Source organism: Psittacula echo (assembly GCF_963264785.1).
Source record: "Psittacula echo genome assembly, chromosome: Z".
NCBI lineage: Eukaryota > Metazoa > Chordata > Aves > Psittaciformes > Psittacidae > Psittacula > Psittacula echo.
This window is the reverse complement of record NC_137742.1, coordinates 90,598,184-90,621,456: the sequence shown is the minus strand read 5'-3', so window position 1 is coordinate 90,621,456 and position 23,273 is coordinate 90,598,184. Positions and strand designations below refer to the sequence as shown.

At 40.9% G+C, this 23,273-nt stretch overlaps 1 protein-coding gene across 1 annotated transcript in view; it reads left to right on the top strand.

Annotated features, from left to right (window-relative positions):
• Nucleotides 1–8,253: 8,253 nt before the first annotated feature.
• The window catches only part of NKD1 (NKD inhibitor of WNT signaling pathway 1), a gene marked incomplete at both ends in the record, with an annotated part of 112,210 nt that continues 97,190 nt past the window's right edge, over nt 8,254–23,273 (top strand). Inside the window, 3 exons of the mRNA XM_080638145.1 lie at nt 8,254–8,278; nt 8,419–8,451; nt 8,652–8,812. Coding sequence (XP_080494271.1) covers nt 8,254–8,278; nt 8,419–8,451; nt 8,652–8,812 — 219 coding nt within the window. The remainder of the gene's footprint in view (nt 8,279–8,418; nt 8,452–8,651; nt 8,813–23,273) is intronic.

Below are 23,273 nucleotides of genomic sequence, written 5' to 3'. Positions count from 1 at the left end.
TAGTGTGCACAGAGTATCTGTAGGGAAAATCAGTAGGAGTAAAGGATTCCACATGAAAGCAACTTAAAAATAGACCTGCAGGTTTATTTTGCCATATCTTAATGTTCAGAAGGTGGAATTTTTTTACAGCCAAGTTTATTTTAGAATGACAAATACTTGTGGCAAGTTACTGGTGCCAGATTTGTACAGTGACATGGTGGGCCAGGTGTATTTCTTTAGAGTGAAATTTTCTTTTGCAGTATGATATGGGTACAAGTGAGTTTTCCAAAACATTTTGGAATTGTTATAATTCACATAGAGCTTAAAAGATAGCTTTACTAACATTTTTCACCCTTTTTGGATATCTCTTAAGTTAAACACTTGTTACACTTACTTATTTGTAAGCACCGACCCTGCTTACTATAGCAAAAAATCTTCAACAAACTTTATGCTTATTTTAAAAAAACCATGCAAAACTAACATACAAGTGCTGTGCTGAACCAACACACATTGAAAATTCAAGCCTTTCATGCTTCATGAGAGTTTTGCAAAGGCTATCGTAGTGAACATCGGGCCTGGATGTCCATCAAACTCTAGTTTCAAATCTGCTGGTTCCAGAGATGGAAACTAAATATAAAACATAGGTGCAGATCCTGATTCTTATATTATCTTTCCAAGCTTTGTCAACATGTGACAATATAACTAAGTGTGTAAGACTTTACCAAGCCATAGCTGTAAATAACAGGACAGCTATTTCAAGCTGTCTTTCCCTCTCCTTTCTCCACTCCTCACTGTGGGTTGCCGCTTCGTCAGAAGTGACTTTACACCAGCAGCTTGCTCCAAGTGCGAGATCTGACTGGTCTTATTCTGTTTGCATGCCAATCATTTTTTCCAGACCCTTTTCGTAGAAATATAAGCAAGTTACAAAATGAAAAATGAAAAAAAAGTCCAGCTTCTTGTGGCTTAAAAGACCTCCACAACACTGAGCAAGCAGCAGTAGAGTGGAGGAGCTCAGCTGCCTTACTTGGCAGCAGCCATTTGCTTTAATGCAAGACACATTTCTCTTGTCCACGTGCAATGAGTAGCCTCTAGAACGGATATGAAAAGTAATAAGGAATTGTGTGATTGAATGGTGACTCTCAGTGCCAGGCTTTGAGCAGACCTATGTTGCCCATGTTGTCAGCTGTCAGGAGTGGGACTCTCTTCATTCATCAAAGCATTTAGCTGAATTTACAGTCTGCTGTTTACATTACTGGCCAGTACTTTACTCTCCTGAATACAGTTTACTATTCTACCACCCCTGCAACGAGTATTCTTTTAGGCAGCAGCAGTCCTCACAGCCTTGGAACATTGTTTTTGGACACAAACATGCACTAGTTATTAGAACACAAGATCAAAGGAGGTGTCCCACTGTCTTCCTTTCAATGGTCCCATTGTGTTTGTATGCTGAAGCCTGCTAGAGACTTAGAACCAGAGAAGGGGGGTAAAGGGGGAGGAAACCTTTGTACAAAGGTACTTGTCACTGAGAGAAGCCCATAAAAGATGATGTGAAAAAAGACACCAGGTGGAGTATAAACCACCCTTATTGTTAAGAAATGCAAATAAAAAGCCTCTCCTATATTAAAACTTTCTTACTTGTCATTTCTTATATGCTAAAGGAAAGGTTCTGATTATTGAAGTAATGGCACTACTTTTTATTTTGCTTCTTTCCTTTTTATGTTTAGCACACTGTACACAATATTGGCAAAAGTTATTTTTCCTCTTTCTCTGCATATTGTTCTAGTTGTTAGCAAATTTCTTCTCAGCAAAATATCCACTGGAAAAAACCCTCAGAAAAATCCCACTTTAAAATATCTGAAAGATTGCTTGCCTTTTTTTATGAAGGACATCCCCAGTGTTTCAAATTTGTAAATAAACTGCAAGGTCATTTTATTTGGATAGGAACTGTGTTTTCCTTGGGGAAACTTTGACAGGAAAAATCATAGAATCATAGAATAGTTAGGGTTGGAAAGGACCTTAAGATCATCCAGTTCCAACCCCCCCTGCCATGGCAGGGACACCTCACACTAAACCATGTCACCCAAGGCTCTGTCCAGCCTGGCCTTGAGCACTGCCAGGGATGGAGCATTCACAACTTCCCTGGGCAACCCATTCCAGTGCCTCACCACCCTCTCAGTAAAGAATTTCTTCCTTATATCCAATCTAAACTTCCCCTGTTTAAGTTTGAACCCGTTGGCCCTTGTCCTGTCACTACAGTTCCTAATGAATAGTCCATTCCCAGCATCCTTATAGCCCCCCTTCAGATACTGGAAGGCTGCTATGAGGTCGTGGTAATTCTATCTGATCTTTTAATTCTTTCTGGTGGATCTGCAGTCAGATTCCAAGCAGATAAATTGTAGATCCAACATCTACTCAAATTTACTGAAAAAGCCAGTTGCTTATAAATTGCTGGGAAAATTCTGGCCCAGCTTCCTTGGCTATAGAGATACATGGTAGAAAGAGTGTCTTTCTTGGGTTTAGGCACCATCTGTTGTTTTTTTCACCTTTCCACTTTTCTGATGAGCTGAAGCCTGGATTATTGAGCTGGCTATGAGAAGTCCTTTGGGAGAGGAGTTGCAAGAAAGACACAACAGGTGACAACTGGCAGTTCACCACAACAAAGCTTTTCTAACAGAGAAGTCTTGCAGCTGCACCAAAACTCAGGCCTTCACTGAAGGCAGTTGGTAATGTGGACTTTCAGAGTAATAGATGGTGAGAACAAAGATTAACCTATCCTGAGCCTACATCCTCATCATTATGGATTCTTCCATTATAAGACTTTTTAGATTCATTTCCCTGTGAAATGTGATACAACCTAAACAGGAGTATTTTAACGGAGGCAGCATGGAGGACACCTAGCTGTCTCCTGGGTGGGAAGCAGGGAATCTGCTGAATCAGCACTTGTCAGTCTAAACTACCAACTCTTAAACCCAACAGGTATCTCTTTGTGATGAGATTTCTCGGTTTTGAAGAGAGGTGAAAGAGAAAATATTTAATGATGGAAACTACATGCACTAGAGTATGGAAATATAGAGTTTTAACAGTGCAGGACTATGAAGTTTGCCAAGGTTTTCTCCAGCAGATCGTCACAGCCTTTAAGAAGCATAGAGGTAATCTTGAAGAAGGCCTGGAAAAAATTTCTCATGGTACCTGAGCATGTGCAATATCTGGCGTGCTTACACAGCAGGGCAAGTGATGTACTGAATGCGCTCATTTGTGATAGATATCTTTCTGCTGCACAGGCACTGTTTGAACTTGCTGATCAGTCTTTCTTCCCCTCTAGGGTCAGGGCAGTTGCTGACATCCCAAAAAAAAACCCCCAAAAACCAACCAAAAAAACAACAAAGAAAACCTGTGCAGCGAGTAGGTTTGGAGTTGAAAGGATGCCACAGTGCAGACTCATGCCAAAGCTTTGAGACAATAAGCCAAGGCTGCAAAGTTGCTAAAGCTAGTGGGTGCTGACATGCCAGACTGCAAATATGCCTGAGGCAAAAGTGCTGAAAAAACTGCCAAGAGCATAGGTACCAAAGACAAAGACCCAAGAGCTGAAACGGTGTCTCATGAGAGGCATCCCATTTGCATGTGTTGGGAGTGAAAAATCGAAACGCTCATATGGTCACCAAACCAAAATCTAAATGTTATTAAAAAGATTGATTACACCTGTAGGAGCAGGATTATGACCCCAAATACTGGGTAGTAATTGAAGCAATTGTTAAAGAGGTATCATTGCTGTGGGCAATTACTTATTGGTGGAGTAAAAGGGGATTGATTAGAAAGCAGCTGAAATGGAGGCTGAATGTGGTTTGTGACCCTCTGAGATTTTGAGAGGGATGTGGTTCAACATCTCTATTAGCTGAATCCTGGAAATCTTAAGAGCTTAGATACATTTGAGGTTGTCTCTGACAATGGTGCTGAGAGCACCAGAACATCTTTGAAAACATGCAATTATATGTGTTTCCTTTCACAACTGAGCAGCCTTTTCTTAAAACACTTTTGTAAAACATAGACATAGATTGTTTGCTGCAGAGGAGGAGCACCACAGTTTGCATTTCACTGCCTCTGTGTGCACTGTTTTTTGATAATTACATGTTTGGGGTTTTTTTTCCACTTTAAAAAGCACAGTTCAACCCTCACTTCTGGTGGCGGTGGTCTAGCATGACCTGTATGTCACTTCCAGGTGGACAAGAACAACACCCATATGAGACCTTAGGAGGCCAATTCCAGACTTTTCTAATCTTCAGCTGGATAAGAACATGGCAGGAGAGGGGAAGAAAAGAAAGGAGATAAAGCTGAAAAATGAGAAAGCAGTTTCTTGCCACTTACCCATTACCCACACAGGGAAATCAGTGTGATTCTTTCATCCATCATGCTTATTTGCCCTCTTCCCTTTGCTCCTACAGACAAGATACAGCAGCATGGTAGAGGGGGTGTACCACTGATGCCTTGTCCTGGGCACCAAGCATAGCCCCACTCTGCCTTGGGCTCTAGTGGTTCTGCCACTTGGCTGGTGTGCTGTGCAGGGCTAGGCTTTCTCCGTCTGTACAGACTTTTGAGTGTGCGTAAGGGGCTGGTGAATCCCATCACCTATTTATGCTTGCCATAACAGGCTACATTTGTAGGTCTGTGTCTTATGTAATCTCTGACTACATCTACCAGTCTAAAGCCAGGTCCACCATTAGTGTGCAGTTTAGTGTGGTGTTTCTACACTGGCATCTAAACAACTGGTTTTAGCACCTGCGCTTTCACACATCATTTTACTGTGTTTGGTTGTCTTTAGGTACACGTTGAATTGCACTTTTTCAATGCTCTCTTACTTCATCATACACTAGGCTAGCACGTATTTTTGCCTGCTCTTCTACAGCTAATATGCAAACACAGAATCAAACATGTGTTGGTTTGGCTTATATGACCACATAGGAGTACTCGACTCTTCTGGACATCAGAACAAACTTCAGTACACAGAGGGTTCTTCTCAATCTAACTGATAATCTAATGATATAACTCTTGCTATCGCCAGGTATTGTCATTAATTTTGCTATGCTATTGAATGTTGAAAATTAATTCCCAGAGTGGTCTTATTCACTTGTCCCTTGGATAGGATATATTTATTTCCTATCATCCACTAGTTTATAATAATCAAGGTTCAAAAGGCTTTCTCATCCTCTGAAAATGTAGAGTGTAGTCAGCACTAATGAAAGGGCAATGAATAATACTGTACGTCATGGCTTTCACTGGGGTCACTGGGTTGAATTAGAGACCCTTTAACCATTAGTACAGTTTTATGAATGGTGTACTTTACCCTGATATTTTACTAGACGTCACTACTTAACACACTTCTGGCTCCATGGAAGGGTGAAAAAAAGGCTTTGTGTCCCCTGAGGTCCCTGTAGTTTTGGGGATCATTATGATTCTACAGAGTCACATCCTGAGGTCCCTGACCAGTTGCCAAACCATGCTTAATCCTCCTGAAATCAACTGAAAACCACGCTAAGAATCTCAAGATTTGGCCCTTTCTTAGTAGCTAAAACTCTCTGCCAGAAAAAGAAATGGCTGCTGTTGTGATTCCAACTCACCATAATGTAGCCAGCCTGTATTTGTGTAACTCCTAAGCCCAAGCATTGTAACCCTGAATCCCATTGTATGTAGGTCAGTTGCTTACATTTGGGCTTCTTTAGTCAGTTCGCCTCTCCTGTGCAAATCTTGGTTTGCAGAGTACGTCACTGGCTGTAATTAAAAAGGGCTTGCTTTAAACTCTAACAAATGTTGCATATGGGCAAGCAGAGCTGCACAACAGGGACTGTGTTACAAATGCAAGTCCCTTCATCTCTGTAATGGGGACACAAGTGGACCTCTGTAATCTGTTGTGAAAGCGGGGGCTTCTTCTCCCAGTCACTGTCTCAGAGCAGCTGAACTCATGACATTCCTAAGATCTCATTCTGTTCCCAAGAGCTGAATGATGGGGACACCACATCACAAAATCACTTAATAAATCCATACCATTGGGGGCACTTCCTCTATGGTGTTCTCTCTCATAAACAGTGAAGATAAGTGATATTCCAAATAAAACATTTGCCAAAGAAATTAAAAAAGGGTAAGCTGAGGAGAAAATAAAAGGGGTGTTACAATTTCAAATTTCTTCATATGCATGAGAGTTTTTACAAGTTTTCACAGCCTAGGTGAGGCTCATGCCCCAAGGAGTCTGCTTCATCTAAGTCTCTTTCTTCCCTTCTGTCTCCCCAAAACAAGAGTCAATCTTCAAAGGAACAAATATGCCACTTTAAATATACAACATAAAAATGCGCCAAATAAATTATTAAAATACATTTAAAAAGAGATTCACAAAAGGCTCATGATTAGCTCTTTGACAAGCAATTGATGCTGTTGCAATGGCTGCATTTCACAACACAAGTGTTTTCTTTGCTAGACAGATAAATAGTTGAAATAATGTGAGAAACGACATTGCAGTCATCCAAAGACCAATTTGGCTTTAAATGGTTCATTTAATGGCTTTTGAGTGGCTGTGCTGCAGCCGCTCCATACCCGCCCTTCACCACAGCCATGTGCTTTGGAATTCCTTCTAAAACTGTGCTCCAAGCCTCACCCTCCTCTCCCCATCCCAATTCCCTGCAGAAGTGTTACTACATATGCTTTGAATCTTTCTTTCAGATGCGCTCCCAAGTCTAACTCCTTCCTCCTCGCGCTTGAAACATATGGATTTGAAAGCACAGATGTGGCCTTGAAGTTTTTGGACCAGGCCCATCTGGGTCAATCGCTGTATAGTTTGACTAGTAGTTTCTTCAGGAAAATTCTCAGAAGCCTTCATTTTTTTCTTGTTCTGACTCTACTATGCACTGCCTTTTATCTCTCCTAGTTGAACTACAAGGATCTCAAGATGAAAATCTTTATGATTTTCATAAACAGAAAAATAATGACCAGCCAGAGGAAGAAAGAAAATGTTTGATGACTGTAAGAATTGTCTTTATGAAACAGCAAGTTTCCATTTAGTTTATTCTATACGTAAAAAATATATCATCCATAGACTGGAGGAGAAAGGGAGGTTATTTTAAGATATTATTATTATTATCATCCTTGTTATTATTATCATTATCATTGATGATGATGGATCATCATCATCATCATCATTGTCGTCGTGGTTTAAACTCAAGCAAGAAAATTGGCTTTATCCTATCCGAAACCAGGCCACTTATTATAACAATGCTGATAAGAGATTTTGTCTCGCTGCTGCCAGCGCTGTGAGTCACAGAGAAAGGGTTCTGAATCTGACCCCGAGAACTCCGTTTTGGCATTAACAGGGACTCAGTAGGATCCCTTCTGCGCACAGGGATGCCCGTAAAACACAGTTTGCAGACTAAGTCAACCGCACAACTGCTTTACCAGACATGCTGGTTTCCTTTGCGGTCCAGATACTGCCAAGGAGGGACTCGAGCGGGTCAGGAGCACCCCGGCACCGCGTCCCCAGTGCCGGGGTGACGGGGCCGGTTGGCGAGCAGCGCGGGGGCCCGGCTCCCTCCTGCACCCCGCCAGGCGAGCGGCGCCTGCGAGCCAGAGCCTGCGCAGGGCGGGGGAACCCCTTTGCACCGCGCAGTGCCAGCTGCCCGCCGGGGTTCCACGGGAGTCCGCGGAGGGCGGCGCTGCCCCGGACAGGACCGGGGGTCGCTAGCGGCGCGGGGCAACGGGGACAGCGCGGCTCATTGTGTGCACCCTGCGGAGCTGCGGGGGGAGCAGAGCGGGCCGGCTCCGCCGGCCGTGCCTGGCTGGAAGTGAAACGCTCTCTGGTTGCTCCTTTTTCTTTTCTCTTTCTCTTTTTTTTTTTTTTTTTTTTTTTTTTTTTTTTTTTTGAGCCTCCAGAAGGCTCCCTCGCCCCTTTCATCTGCCGCCGCGGCCCAATGGGAAGGCGGAGGCTGCCTGCAAGTGGTCTAATCTCAATGAGGTGTCAATCATGTTCCCCGGTGGGTGAAGTAAGGTCTTTTGTAACCGCCTCTGTCTTTGGGAAAGAGAGGAGAGAGGAGGAAGACTGGAGCGGAGCGGGGAACGCCGGACCGTGCTGCAGGAGAGGAGCCCAGCTCTCATCTCGCGTATGCCTGAGCAGGGGAAGCGGAACACATGGATTTCTAAACGCGCTGGGATTTTATAGATCTACAAAAATAACAAGAAGCCAACCTGACCTTACTGAAAACAGTCAAATGAATCGTAATTGCAGATCAATGCAGAGAGATGGGGAAACTTCACTCGAAACATGGTTAGTTCCTTTCACTTGCTGCTTTCTTAGCCCCTTCCCCTCATTCGGATTTTACTCGGTTTGTTGCTGTGATTTTATACTGGTGTCTAATGATCTTCCTTTATTATTTCCCCCACACACTTTCCTCTGGATCTGCCTAGCTGCCGTTTGTAAACCCCGAGAAAGTCCAGAAGGTAGGGATGGCTCCTTACTGCTAGTAACTTTGAACGCATTCCCCTGCTCTGAGTGCCTGCCCGCGGCCCCCTACCCTGTCCCCTCAACTTTCCGCCGCGGTTTGCGCGCTCCTGCCCCGTCTCCGGGGGATGCCGGTGGCCTCGGGGCCCGGGAGGGCTCTGCGGGCGGCTCAGCGGCGGCATTGTCTCCTCTTTCCTAGGTGATAGTTTTGCGGTGAACGCCTCTCTGGCTCGCAGAGGGCTGGAGGACTGGATGGTGAAGCAGAAATACTCCGGGGCCAGCAGCAGCAGCGGAGGCAGCAGCTCGGGACTCCAGCAAGGCTGTCAGCACCGGGCTGTGTGCAGGCTCGCCAGCTCCAGGGTATGTCAGCTTCCTCGCTGCCCCCACCCCCCGCCCCTCCTTTTTGAAACGCGGAAAACCAAAACCTCTTTCTACATCCCTCTCTGCCTCCCAAGGGTCTGTTGTGCAAAAGCAGGGTTTGCTCTGCCCCAGTGCTGCTCCAGAGGGCTGCACCGTGGGAGGCTTCCTTCAGTCCTTTGATAAAGTTAGGAGGTGCGGAGCAAACTTGATGCTGGCACAAAAGCCGGAGGAGTAAGAGAACCTGTCCGCACTACGATTAGAACAAACCCCTTCACAAACAGGAACAAACAGAGAATCTTTGGGCAAAGCCCAGCACCCTGCCAGTGTGCGCAAGCTTGTGCATCTTGATCGGTGTACAAGTTCGGCTGTGACATTTTGGCAGAGGAATTCTGGAAAGGAGAAGTTCCCGAAGTCTGTATTGTTATTTATTTGCTCTTTCCTAATAAGGGGGGGTAGGCTTTCTCCATAAGAGTCGCTGCACGTGTTGCTTGTCCTGGCAGTTAGCACACTGGCCACCTTTCCTCTTGCCTCTGGTCTTTTTCGTGTAAAGCTGAGCTGGAGGAACTCCCCCCTCCCCCCCCCTTCTTAAATGTTGTCTCTTTAAACAAGAAGGCATGATGGGAGGTAAACAGACTTAACAGTTGTTAGATATGGTCCTCATAGTGTTTCAGAGTATGATCCAGAGCTTATTGATGTTTACTGAAAGACTTCCATTGACTTCTGAGAGCTTTGAATCAAGCCCTGAGAGCTTCATCAGTGGAAAAGTAACCTGAGAGATGGGGAGATTGGAATCTGTGCTTCCCAGCAAGGAATGTGGCTCTGAAAGCACAAGCAGAGCCTGGCCACCAAACCTCCTGCAGGCTCTTTGCTTTGTTAGCCACCAGTTTTATTGTCAGAAGCCTGGACTTTCCATGTCTCAGGAAAAACTATCTTGCAAGTGGAGCATACTTCATTGTATTGGATGTTTAAGTGTGTAGAAGTTGCATATGGGAAACGATAATGATGACTTATTAGTTTCCACCAGTATTGTATTTAGGAGAGGATAAGTTGTTTGGAAGAAGTAAGACGGGGGGGCAAGGTATTGATGCAAGTGTTTGATGAGTTTGATACTTCACGTGCAACTTGCAGGTGTGGTTGGTTAAAGTGGTTTTTATTGTGCTTTACTTGGAGACAATGTGTCCAAAGAATGAAGGTCTCATCAACAGTGGTACATAGATGTGTGATGATACAAAGAGTGAACCCAGATGCTTTTAATTCTTTCCATTATCCCCATTTTTGTAAGTCAAGCTTTTTAGCTGCGTTCTACCTTTCAAATACGCATTTTCTACGAAAGAAGCTCAACTCACTAAACTAAATATGGGTTTAAAATACAAGAGTTAAAGGCAAAAAACTCTGACTTTAGCTTTGTGAAACGTATTTTCTTCCACAAATACAGTTTGTTTTCTGACAAGAAAGAAAAAAAAACTTTGTTGGAGATACTTTTTTATTCACAAAACTTCAGTTTTCATTTCTGTGGTATGCTCAGCTGGAGAGACAGTATTTCTCTTCTTAAGGTGTCCTTTTACTCATGATAGCTCAGCAATTAGCAAGACATTAACTAAAAATTAGTCTAAAGTTTTAGTACATTATAATAATGTAAATAGGTTTAAGTATGTTTAAAAACAGTGTTCCCATGAGCCTTTTTACTGTCATCCTAATAGAGCTGTTGCTGAATGTTTGAAAATACAAATTTATTGCCTAATATATTTGGGTAGTATCTGCATGCATATATCGCTTGCTAATTGACTTAGTTTAATTGTCATCCTGTCACAGGCACACAGTGACAGCTACATTAAAGGTCCTCTAAAATATGCTCTTTTTGTAATATGGAAGGGTGCATTTCTAATCCTACATTGGAACCAGATGTGCCATATGTACAGTCTTTTTGACAAGGATTATGGAGTCTCAGCTATTTGCTGTGAGATTGCATGACTGTTTCTCTTCTGAGATCTCTTTGATCTCTTGTATAATTATACCAAGATACAAAGAGAATTGTAGCCTAACATCTTGGCTCTTTGTTCACCTCAAGATGTAGCAATAGCAGTCACTTGTAACGGTTAGTCACTTGGGATTGTATGGGACAGTTGTGTATTCCCCAGTATTGTAGTACTGGTGCACTTGAATTGACCAAGGGCTCTTACTTCTTCAAAATTCTTCCTAAAATGTTCAATAAGCTTCCAGGGCTCTGTAGAATGGTGCAGTTTTATTGTGTCACAGCTGAAAATTTGGCTTCTCATTAAAACATGGGTTTTAGCCCTGAAATAGGTCCTAATTGCTGAGCTTGTGACTTACGGCAGAAAGAGTTAGATCAAACACCGATGAAAATATCTGCATTCAGAGAAACATCCAGTGAGTTTTAAAAGAATAATGGTCTGAGAAATAATTTGCTCCTAGGGATCCTTAACCAGAGTTTTGTTGATGGTGGTTTTATTGAATCTTATCTGCTAAAATCCAGTGTACAGGTCCAAATACCTGTTTTTGGTAGAAGAGAGCATTCAGTTGCTTTTAAATCTGAAACTGAAAAGATTTGAATAATTTTGACTAGACCTTTAATGTGATAGTGAAATGTGACTTATGCTGCTCTGTATAAGCCAAAAATTCTGTTTTGGTTCTAGAGGAAGGCTGTTTTCCTCAAGAACAGAGACACAGAATGATTTTGCTGAAGTTAGTCAACCAGAGGAGATGACAATGAAGTTCAGGGAGATTCATGTAGCATTTTACAAGAGGAGTGAGTGACTAATACAGGAAAACAAAAACATTTCATATGTGTTCCTCTCTAGAAAAATTGGATTTACGATAGTCATGGAGGGGAGGTCTTTACATCAGCTCACTCAAGGGGTGTTTGACACAAGGAGAGCTCAAGAATACACCACCTTTTTTCCTCCTGAACTGAAGTTTTGAGAGTTTCTTGGTCAAAACACTTCCCTCAGTTGACGTGTTTTTCATGTCGTGTCCCATCCATCCATGTCTCCTGTGTCCAATTTACTGGAAGAACAATTAGTGTCCATCTATTGCCAAATGCATCAGTCATCTGGGAATGTTCTCATAGTATGTTGGGTGAATGCATGAGCCGGGGAAAGGGAGTGTGTCTGGAATACATGCTTCTGGTGCTACACGACTTTCTCTTCTGGGCTGAGTCTAGCTCATTAAACCATTGCCACCCGCCCAGCAGGGGCTGCTGTGCTCTAAGGGTTTTAGTTACTGTGGAGGCTAAGGGTTGGGCTGTAGCCTTCCACATCGGGCAGAACTAAAGGAAAAAGGAATTCTGCTGCATCCATGAAAAGTATGAGGTCCAGAGTCATCTTCTAGTTTCAAAGCTAATTGAAACCACTGGGGCTGTAAATCTGTTAGAGCAATTGAATACACTTCTTTTGCTGCTTTATGAATGAGTTAACTTGTGCCCAGAAAGGTTTTCTGACACTATGGATTATCCTGTATAATTCTTAAGTTTAATTTTATTCTGTGTGTTTACTTTTACAAACTATTTTTGGAGTTGAACATTGTTTGCAAGTATTCATGTATTTATTTGTTTAACTGTGAAGTAGTGCTATGCTGAAAATATTAAATATGACATTTGCTTAGTTCAATTTACTTTTATCTTCAAAGCCATAAAAATTTCACTGGTTTCTTGTGCGTGTGTTTGAGATCTGTGCTTGGAATTGTAAAAAATGTCATATTTTTAATTAAATTTCAAACCAGCTCACGGTGAGCCAAGTTGAAAGTAATCATTTTAGGTAAAATAGAAGAGACTTCAGCTTACCACTTCTGCTGGGCTCTTTGATGCTAGTGATTCTCATGTTCAACCCTAATTGATATTAATTAGAGTATCTGGTCTGGGAATAATACAGTATGAAATACTGAGGCACACCACTGCTTCAGAGGTGGGACTTGTTCTCCATTTGTACTGTGCCTGTAACTGCCGATGACACTAATGGACATTCCTTGCATGGCCAAGAGGAGACTACACCAGTGTCAACTTCACTGCTTCTGTAGCATGATCATTCTTAAATTTAAAAAGAAAAAGAAAAAAGCATTTCCCAATCCCCCACTGTTAAATACCATGTGTGTGTGTGCATATAAAAATACAGTCTTATGGAAGACACAGATGGGTAGGTCATTCATTCAAAATGAAAATAATAAACAGGAAATAGACTTTTTAGTAGGATGTATATAATGTGGTTTAAAGGCTGTTGAAGTGGAAGACTTAATTCTAGCATTACTTTGGGGTCGTCTCTTGGGTAGATGACATTTGAAAGACTGCCTTCTTACTGATATGGCGACAAGAGCAATTAAAATTTCTTTGAGTGCTGTCTTGTTTGACTGCTTGAAGTAATTTCTTAAACCGAAATATTTTCAAGTACATTAATGTTGGTATTGTATGGATAATTATTTGCATTGACTTTCACGATTAAAATAAACAAGAGATTCAGCAGAGCTAGATCTTGATATGACTAAAAAAGTATGCTGATACATAAAAATATTGTGCATGTCATTTAGAATGAAATGGCCAAACTTAATATTGAAAGAAAGAGAATCAGAATCTTATTTAGTGTTGAAATTTGGTGCCAACAAACCAAGATAATTTAATTAGTGGTGGAAATAGTGTATCTTGACAGCTCTGGTTTGGGAAAATTATGACTATTAACAATCAAAGAGTCTCTGAAAGTATTAGTGTCATGGTGATGAGATTAGTGAATTGGCCAATACTGTAGCAGAAAGCTAGATTCCAAGGGAATTATCCTTGAATGATACCCGTTGGTGCAATTAAAAGCCACAATTAAGTTGCCATATGGAAAGTGTTAGGCATCCTTACATGGTTTCAAAACTATGTGCCAGAGGTTAAATTGACATATGAAGAAAAGCATAAATTAAATATTTTGTGTTATGAAATTAGAAGTTGACTTTGCTTGAGCCATATGGAGGAGGTGGATGGAAGACAGTCTGTGTTTCATCAGGGTTTGTTTTATAGGTGTTTCAGATTTAATGTGGTGCACTTTTAATTTGGCATGTTGATTGGAAAGCTGAATGGCCCGTGAAGTTTCTGCAAACAAACTCATTAAAGGAACTTTTTTTTTTGGGTTTGTTGATCTCTACCAACCCTCTTACTCCCATCCCATTACTTAGTTTGATGTTTGAAAGAAGGACACATCTTCTGTGTAGTAGCTGGGTGAAGTTCTCCTCTAAGCAATACAAACTATGTCTCTTGGACTTCTCACAGTCTGTTGGTTTAGTGAAACCTTAATTCTTCTGAATGAGGTGGTCTTGGTTATGGAGTATATTTTCGTCTGTAAAATGGGATGAAAAGTAACAACAGTATGTTCTTTAATGACTTAAATGTAAATAATGCAATCCAGGCTTTACACTTAAAGTTCAGTTGTAACAAAAATGGGAAATTTGTAGCACTTGATTGTCAACATATGGGACTATTCTTTGCAGCAGCGTTCATTAACAGAAGGTTTTTCTGTAGATTTTCTGAGATCTGTAATAAGACCCAAGAGAAGCTCTGTAAGTGACTATTTGTAGAAACCCTTCAGAAGATCTTAGTTGACTTTTATGGTTTCTTCTGAATGGTGTTATGTACAGAGGAAAGAAAAGTCTCTTAAGTATTCTCTTGAGTATTGAAATATTGTAAGAGTTAGTTTTTCCAAAGTTGGGGAAATAATTGTTTGTTGATGATATTTAAATCAAAATGGAGCATTGCTTCCCATGCTGCAGATGTTGCCCTTTATAGAAATCCTTATGGATGGATTTTGCTTCGTGAATGTCAGCATCAAAACCTGGTTGGAAAGTAAGTGATAGATGTTGAAACATGCAAAGTATTTGAAATATTTTTTTGTAACTAAACCACTTTTCTAGTTAATATACCAGTTACTCTGAATGCTTTGGAGTTTTCAGACTGTGGTATTTATAGATATCTTCATGGAAAATGAGGTATAGTTTTAGTTCAAAAAATTACTGTGAAGAAATGGTCAAATAGACTTTCCCTGTGAATTTATTTAGTCATATCTGCCAACACTGGCAGCAAAACTAAGCTTGTATTTACTCCTACAGAGTAACTACAGCTATGGGAGACTGAGTCGGACTGTATTCCACTCAAGAGTTATTAACCAAGTTCCAAATGCAAAGTCTTCATTGTGTCTGATTTCTTAGCCAGCAAAGCATGTTTGTGTTGGAATATCTCATGACATTTGTCTTGCAGTGGTGGAATGCCAGTGGTGTTAGCTGTGGTGAAAGGTCTGTGCTGGCACAGATATTTTTATTTCTGCGTAATCTAAGAGAGAGGGGAAATGACTTGTGTAGGTTCAGCTATTGCTATTCTTGTTGTTCTGCAAGGAGTACTGCTGTACAGTGCATTCGCTTTTTGTAAACTTCTGGATATATTGTCATCAGAGCAATATAGCATATATTTTGTCTTGGAATCTGCAGAATAGCGATGACATGTCAGAACATGCGAGACATCCTTGTTCGAGTTGGAAAGTCCTGTACAGTTAGCGTCTTCCAAATGGACTGCTGTCACATAACAGCATGTCCACTGCTTAAGAAGGGCCAGACCATTCGTTTGTCATGGCAGCTGGCATTCCCACAGGCTTATATCTGCAAATATGTGTTCAGCCAGATTCCTTAATAGGTGTGTGTCTCATGTGATCTGGTGTGTGCCCATCGTATGCGAGAAATACTTTGATTTAATCATACAGAATCTGTTACAGGAAGGGAGCAATGATGCATTCTCTTGTTGGGAGGTCCTGTACCAGCTGTGAAACTGAGTACCACTGGGTTTGTTTGTGTGGTGTGGCCTATTGTATATTACAGGGCAATAAATGCTGCTATTGTTTTAGTCTATAAAGCTTTTGGTGGAGTAAATCCTTAAAATACACTTAAAAGACCCTACCACACCAACCCCTCCAGGGATAACGGAAGACCCCCTGGTTCCCTGGTTCAAACCGAAATCCTTGCCAAATGCATGAGAAGTAGTTGTTCCTTAAATCTGAAGGCTTTGTTGGTAATATGTAATACTTGGGATCAAGACTTATCAGGCAAGCACTTTTTCTGCTTTTTGTCAAAGCTCTGATAGTTTGTTAATTTGCTCCAATAACCCTTCTCAATCTGAATATTCAGTGGAACTCTGAAGCTCATAAAGCTGAGTGTGTAAAGGTCTCCGGCTTATACCTTGAAAAATGCCATTTACCAGTCTTGCTTTTGGTTTTAATGAGTTTGGTTATACATGCAGGCTCAGTGGCACTGGTCCCTTATGATATTTGCAATAAGAATCTCTTGAGAATCCTCACGTAGAATGTGGGAAGAGATCAGTTATGTTTTGAGCGAAATTTGCAGCACAGATCTCTTAAAGTGCCTGGAATTTTCAGCCACGTATCCTTGGACTTCAAGCTAACAAATGCAGGCAGAATGTATGTTGCTTTAGCTCAGAGATGGTTTGGCACATGGTCAGAACAGTCTGTGCACTGTCCATTTAGAGAAATACTTTGTGTTTTGTGATTAGGGTGGAATTTAATGCATTTGAGGGAATTAATGTGGTACCTTTAAAGGGATTAAGTATATTGAGGTTCCTATTAAAGCGTAACATTGTGATTCAAGATCTGTGAAAGAAAATCATGCATGGGTGTTTGATCTTGGGGTGCAGCCGTACATGCTGTGAGGCATAAAATAAGGGGATAGACTCAGTAGGGAAGTGACAGAACAAAGTACTGTCTTGCAGGAGAAATGGGATTTGGGAGCAGGCTTGGATCTTTTGATCCATACTCTGATTTGAAAGATGAGTGGTATGGAGGTGACAGATTTGTCTTGGGGGCGGAAGGAGAATGGTGGGTAGTGTGTCGCATTGCCCTCAGAGGTAGTTTGCCATCTGATTCCCCAAAGGTTTGATAGTGGTAGGTAAGAACTAAACCGTTTCTTGTCCTATCTTAAAAATATTTTACTATTTCAGGATAGTTAGTTTCAAGAGAGTTAGGCAAAGAAGGTGGCACGTAAAGCTAAGCCTTACGCATTAAATGCATATAAAGAACAGATGCCTGTTTGGAGGAATGGGTGTTTTGTCTGCACATAATGCACCAGTCCTGAGCTCCCAGAATAACAAGCAGTCTCTGTATTGCATAAGATGCTGTGGTTAAGCCTGTATCAGTGTTTCTCTAATAAACTACTGTTTGAAACAATAAATAATAATTTTGAGTGTGAACTTTCCAAATCTCTATGTTCACGTAGCATATGTGTGTTTATACTACAGACACTCATTCCCCTATAAAGAGAGAACATCATAGTCCAGCAGAGTATCTGTCATTCCAGCTGAGCAAGGGTTCAGGGCAATAACCCAAAATATTCTGGAAGAAATTCTAAAAAGCATTGAAGAAATCAATCGTCTGATCCTAGAGGAAGGTCTTTGATGTAATCCTGGTAAGTTTATACTGGGAGCCTGCCTATTTCTTTATGGTCAGCCCTAGACTTTCTCTATGAAAAGTGGATCAAATAATTTCATATGCTCCTGCTTCAAAAAAAGATGGTTGATAGTTTCTAAAGCATACACACTGTTTAAATGTAGATTGTGGCTTTTAGCCGAAGCCCAGGTGGGGAGGAAAGGCTTTTCAAAACAAGTACTTACAGGAAAATAAATAACACTTTGATATTTTTCCCATGGAAAAACTGTGCCTCATTTAGCCATCCTGAATATTTAATTTTATGTTGAGGATAAACTTCATAGGTTATCTCAGTTAAAGCCATTTTTATTTATGCAAGGCTTATATGCAAGGCCTTGTTCCTGATGTGTATGTAAAAGGAGTTCTTCAGAACACCGTAAGTTACTTTTAAAGGTATATTTCTAGCTAACTCTGTCCAGTTATATGAATCTGGTTTTATCATCTTGAAAAATTCTGCAATATTTCCCTGTTGTGTTTTGATGTAAAAGTCCTTTAGTAATACAGGGGAAACCTCTCATTGCTTTCAGTGGTTTTGTACTGGGTTCTCTGCCTCTTCAGTGGAAGATGAGGGAAGGTTCAAGTGGTGAGTATAAGTGTCTTTTTATCTAGCAGCTACATTGCTGGTGGAATGGCAGTGTGTTTTCCTCTACAGATGCAGTTTATCTGATCATTTTATGACAGGTTCACAAAAGTTTTTCCCAGTTGTACTGCCACTTAAATTAGCAATGTAATTTTGCAGATAGGTTTATGAAGCATATTTTGAGAGAGGCTATTCCCACAGCATTACTTAATACCCATTAAAATACCACATTTTTATTGTATGAAGGTGTTTTTTATCTAATTAGGTTGGTTTGTTAAAGTATTGCACCACAGTCTCATTCTTTTTTGTTTAAAGCTGTTTTTAATCATTTATTTATGACTGGTAGGAAACATACAAAATCTTTAACTCTAGCCTAATGCACAGCATAAAGAAGTAAATGATCTCTTCCTGCCTAAGCTATTGTACAGAGCTTTTCTTTGAGAGGCAGCCATTCATGGATTAAAACATCATGACGTGTAACAGAACAGAAAATATACCAACCAGCAATCAGCATTTAGAAAGGAAGTATTGTATCCATTGATGCCACGTGGACTTTGCTGGAATTTGGTCATCAGCCTTACCACGGCACACTTTTCCACATGTGCTGTTTGATTTTTTTCTTTATCTTTAATGTAATTTAGAAAAAAAAAAAGAATGAAATCAAGTTTTGTGAGAACTGTGATAAAAGTCAAAGGTAAGGCACATTGAAGTAGCTCTGTGTTCTTGGACATTTGCTGTTATCCAGGGGGCACCAGCTAGACTAAGCACTGTCTGTGCTTAGTCAATGAACATACATTTGCTGTTTAAACACAGAAGAAACCTCTGCTAAAACAATTTATCCTTAACCTTATGGTCACTTCTGGTTTTCCCCATTTTGGAAAGACAGAAACCAAAGGCTCTGCAGTGAGAAGCCCCCTAGATTTGTCAGTAAATGAATAACAGACTGCGGGTAATGTCCTGTGGGAGTAGCAAAAGGATTGTGATGTCCTTTATTAGCTCAGCGACAGTAATCTGACTCTCCTTGGTGTGTTTCTGATGGTGACACTGACAGTCCTGGTCTCCTCAAAAAATGAGAATTTCACCACCACTGGGGAAAATAGGAAAGCTTGTCAAATACAGTGGGTCAGAATGGTTAGACAAGAAAAGTGCTAATGTCATGCATTTAAGGCTATGTTTTTAGCAAGGAAAGAGTCCTGGGCTACTGTATAGTCAGAGTTTCTCCTACTATCAGCAGGAGCCCTATCCAAAGACAGGGTGAGGCTTCCTCCTTTGACACTTTTAGTAGCCATGGGGTCTGGTCAAAAGCTACTGTTAAATGCCAAAATCCAGTAGTATCAGGCATGGATAACCAGTTCTGCCTTCAGTTAGAAATAGGCACAGAGACTCTGTTCTGAAAGGCGTGCCATTCTGAGACACATGCCAGATCAGGGGTAGGATTTGGCTTTAAATTGTGTTGGCACAACTTACTAATGCCAGCGGTCTGGGTGCTAATAGCTAACAGCAGAACTGGGCGGAGGGAAGTAACTCAGCTGAAAAAGCAGTCTTCTGGTATTCAGTCTCGTCTGCCTGTAAATATGGGGGGAAGGGAGGGAAGTGTGTGTTGCCCAGACTTAGCCATCCACAGACAAGAGCCTTTCTTGTGGTGGTGGTGACTGACAGTGAGTATTTTGTGTTGTACCCAGCTGTACACCAAAGTATATTGTAAGTTTTGTGCCATGCTGGTTTGCAGTGGCCATTCTTGCAGGGTGATGCCTTCCTCCAGTGGCCACGCTGCTCTGGTTAGGTAGCACGCCTTTTCTTCTGTTGACCAAGTTCTAGTGATGGCAGACTTTACCCACTCTTCACATGCCTATTTGAACTGTCTGCCTGTGCTGTAGAGAGGGTGAAATGGTACACGTTTTGCCACGCAGGATTTTGACTGTGTGCTATTGATAGGACAGATTTTGGAGTGATCTCTGTGGAGTATAAAGGGTTACGTTGTTGAAGTTACACAGGCGCCAATCCACTGGCACACCGCAGGTGATCTCGGAGTGAATGTTGTTTAAAGCGCCTGTCCCACGGTTTCACAAATGTGCTCTGACCAAAGGATGTTTTTCTAACTTCAAAGGACTTCTCAGGCTGGCTTGGTGCCTGACAGACTGAGTCCACAATTCCTCTCTGCTCGTGATGTGTTCTAACCATGTGTGATTTTTTTGGTATGTGATGTTTTCTTAAAGAGGCATTGACCTGTGTTCAAGCGAAACTTGCTCTTAAGCTTGTAAACACAAACTTGTCGTGTGGGCAGTTTTCATCTTAACCTGATGTGTGTATTTTTTTAAGAGCAAGAATAGACATCAAAAGGAGGAGTAATTTATAAGGGGGAAAAAAAGGCAAAAAAAAAAAAAAAAAAAAGAAGCAATAAACTTGCAGCAGCTTTTGATGCTACATGGACTTTGCCACCATCCAGAGGCTTTTCCTTGAAGATCCAAGTGTGGGTCCTTTGCTGGCTGTAAGGAGAAGAGCATGTTCCCACCTTGCACTGCTAGTGTTGTAGTAGGCTACTTTCACATGTGCCTCTGCACAATGGGTATGCAAAAGGTGAAGGCAAGGCAAAAAGAAGTAGAAAGTGGAAGAGACCTTGGACACGTATCACTGGCCTGATTGTTATTTTTTTCCTTCTCTGCCTCTTAAAGAGTATTATATTAAAATAAGCTTTTAGGAACATATTTGTATGTTTTTAAATATTAGAAGTTTCTTTTTCTCCTGTAGTACTTTGTAGTATAGTTCTCTGAAGGTTAATACAAAATGCACTTCTTTTTAATGCTGAGAATTAGAAATGACTGTATATGTTTATATGAGTATATGTGTGTCAAATTCGTTTACTGTTGAAGTCCACTAATTCTTCATCAACTCTGCTGAGAGAAGGATTAGGCCTTGAAACATCTCCTGAGATACACTGTACTACGTTAGCTATGGTTGTGAGTCTGGGAATATCTGGTGTTCCACCAAGTTGCACTGGTGGGCACTGGTTTTTGCAATGTAAGTGTATTCATTAAGACTAGAAGAAGTAGGCTAGTTTGAGACTTTAATGTCATCATTTTTAGTTTACTGTTATTACTATTATGGATAGTTTTGCATATATTTAAAAAAGCCAAACCAACAGCAAAATAAAACTTTTTTTCTAAGAAAATGGTACCTTACAAGCCAGACCGTAACACTTTCTGGTTGCCAAGTGATTGAAGATCATTGGCTATGGGAATAAAACATCATACTGTGAATGGCATGTCATGAACAATGTATCTCAGCTGTGCAATGCAGTTTTGCTCCTCATGAGTAACATTAGTGCAATCTAGCACCTCATAACTAATCCAGCTTTCAGATGCAGTTTGATCCCAAGGTCCTCATCCAGACAAGATTCTGGAGAAGTCAGTGATGTCTGGGACCTAAGCCCTAATGGCAAACAACCTGTGCTACCCTGCCATCCCCTGGTTATCGACAGGGCAGGAACCATCCCACCACGTTTATTTTGGCTAGTTTTAGAGCAGGTGGCCAGGGTGAATTCCTAGTTTCAAAGTCACAGCTGCTGCTTTGAAATTGTGTAAGAAGGGCTTTGGTTTCTTAACACAAAATAACTGAGCTGCTGTTTGGTATTAGAGCATCATTATTCTGGGAAATGTGCTCTTCGTTTTAAAAATATCTTCTGTATGGAAGTTGAAAGTTTATATCTCATGATTCTAAGGGCAAAGAGCTGAAAAGGTTCCTTGTTTGACTGATGATTGTAAATACTTAAGGATTCCTCAGTGACTCGAGTGAATGGAATCTGAAGGTAGTATTAAAAATTAATATCAGTATTAGAAACACAGAGCTACTTCAGAATGTCTTGTTTGTTGGTACTAAATAATTTCTCAGGGTAACTATAATTTAAGATTTTTCTCTTTTAACTGGATGTCTTTGTGACAGTTACACCAAAAATATTATGTCTTTATCATTGAATCAGTTAAAGGGCCAAGTGCTCTACTTAATCAGAGCAATGAATCTGTAATTAAGTAGAAGAAAATGTTCTGTTACAAATCCCCTTTTCCTCTCCTTGTAGAATTTTATTTTTAAATGAGCCTTATTGGGTGAGTTTTTCAGTAGTGTCAGCAACAGTGTCAGCAGAATAGTGAATTTGTGTCGCTGGAAGTATAAAGAGAATTCATGAAGGAGTTTGTGTTAAGCATAGTTTTCTTTTTTATAAAAAGGGATTCTATTCACTGTGGTTTTTTCTTCTTTTGTATTCCTTGCCACCTTATGATATTATAATGTTTTTTGCCTAGTTTCAAAATTTCATAGATATATATTTATAAAAAATAGATGTCATGTAAGCCTTTTTCTAGTCTAAGAGAAAGTACATTTTATGCAAGGTACACAGCATGGGGTTTTCTGGGCCTTCAATCTCATGAGATCCTGTCTTACAGAAAATACATCAAACAGGAAAGAGCAGAACACAATCCTCTCAGACTGGGTGAAAATACTCTTAAGAAAAAAGATGATGGTGGGCTGGCTGGAGGAAAGGCTACACCTTCCCTCTGAAAAGGGGCCTGAAAAAAGTGAGTAGGCAGAGGATAGTTTCTTTAGCTTATGTAGACATGCTTGATAAAGGGCGGAAAGGGAAAAATTAGGGTTCATTTGGTATTGAGGACACAGACAAAGAAATGAATGTGGGATTCACATGCATAGGATGTAACAAAATTGTTGACTTGGCTGTTCAGCAGAAGAGATGAGTTTGGGCACATCCGAAGTACAGGCAGTAGAAAGATGAAATCTGGGCTGTGCCCCTAAATCCTTTTTGTTTCAATCATAAACTAATTTTTGTTTGTATTTCTGTCTTGTGAGAGTAATGACTAGTAGCTCTCTTATCTGTTGGAAGCTGCATGTCCTAGTGCAGCACTTCGTAGATGTATCTATTAACAAGTGGTGCTGGACCATATTTTATGTAGAGGTATGTATGGCATAAAGATCCCTACTGAGTTAAAACTCTCAGTGGTTTGGACACAAGCTTACTGTGCAATCCTTGTGTCTCTGATGTGTGCCATTTTGACTGTGCTGACTAGTGTAGCCCCCTGGGTGGTTAGGATTTTCATGGGTAGGATGTCAGTCCTGTTGTACTTAAAGAGATAGGATAATAGGTTAAATACAGCTTTCTTAAGCACTCTGAATCACTAGGTAGGTAGGCTTTGAAGTTACATGATACTACAAGACTGGTCTGTGGGCTTAAATGTGAAGGTGGGAGGTGTTTGTAATGTGGGTGGTCAGAGATGGATAGCCATTGATGTGGTACTATCTGGTCTCAGTAACTCTAAATTTACGGCTTAAGAAAGAGGTGTAGGGGCCATGTATTATAGTCCAGACCCTTGCTTTGTTGTATATATCCTTTCTCAGGTTGCTCAAACATGAA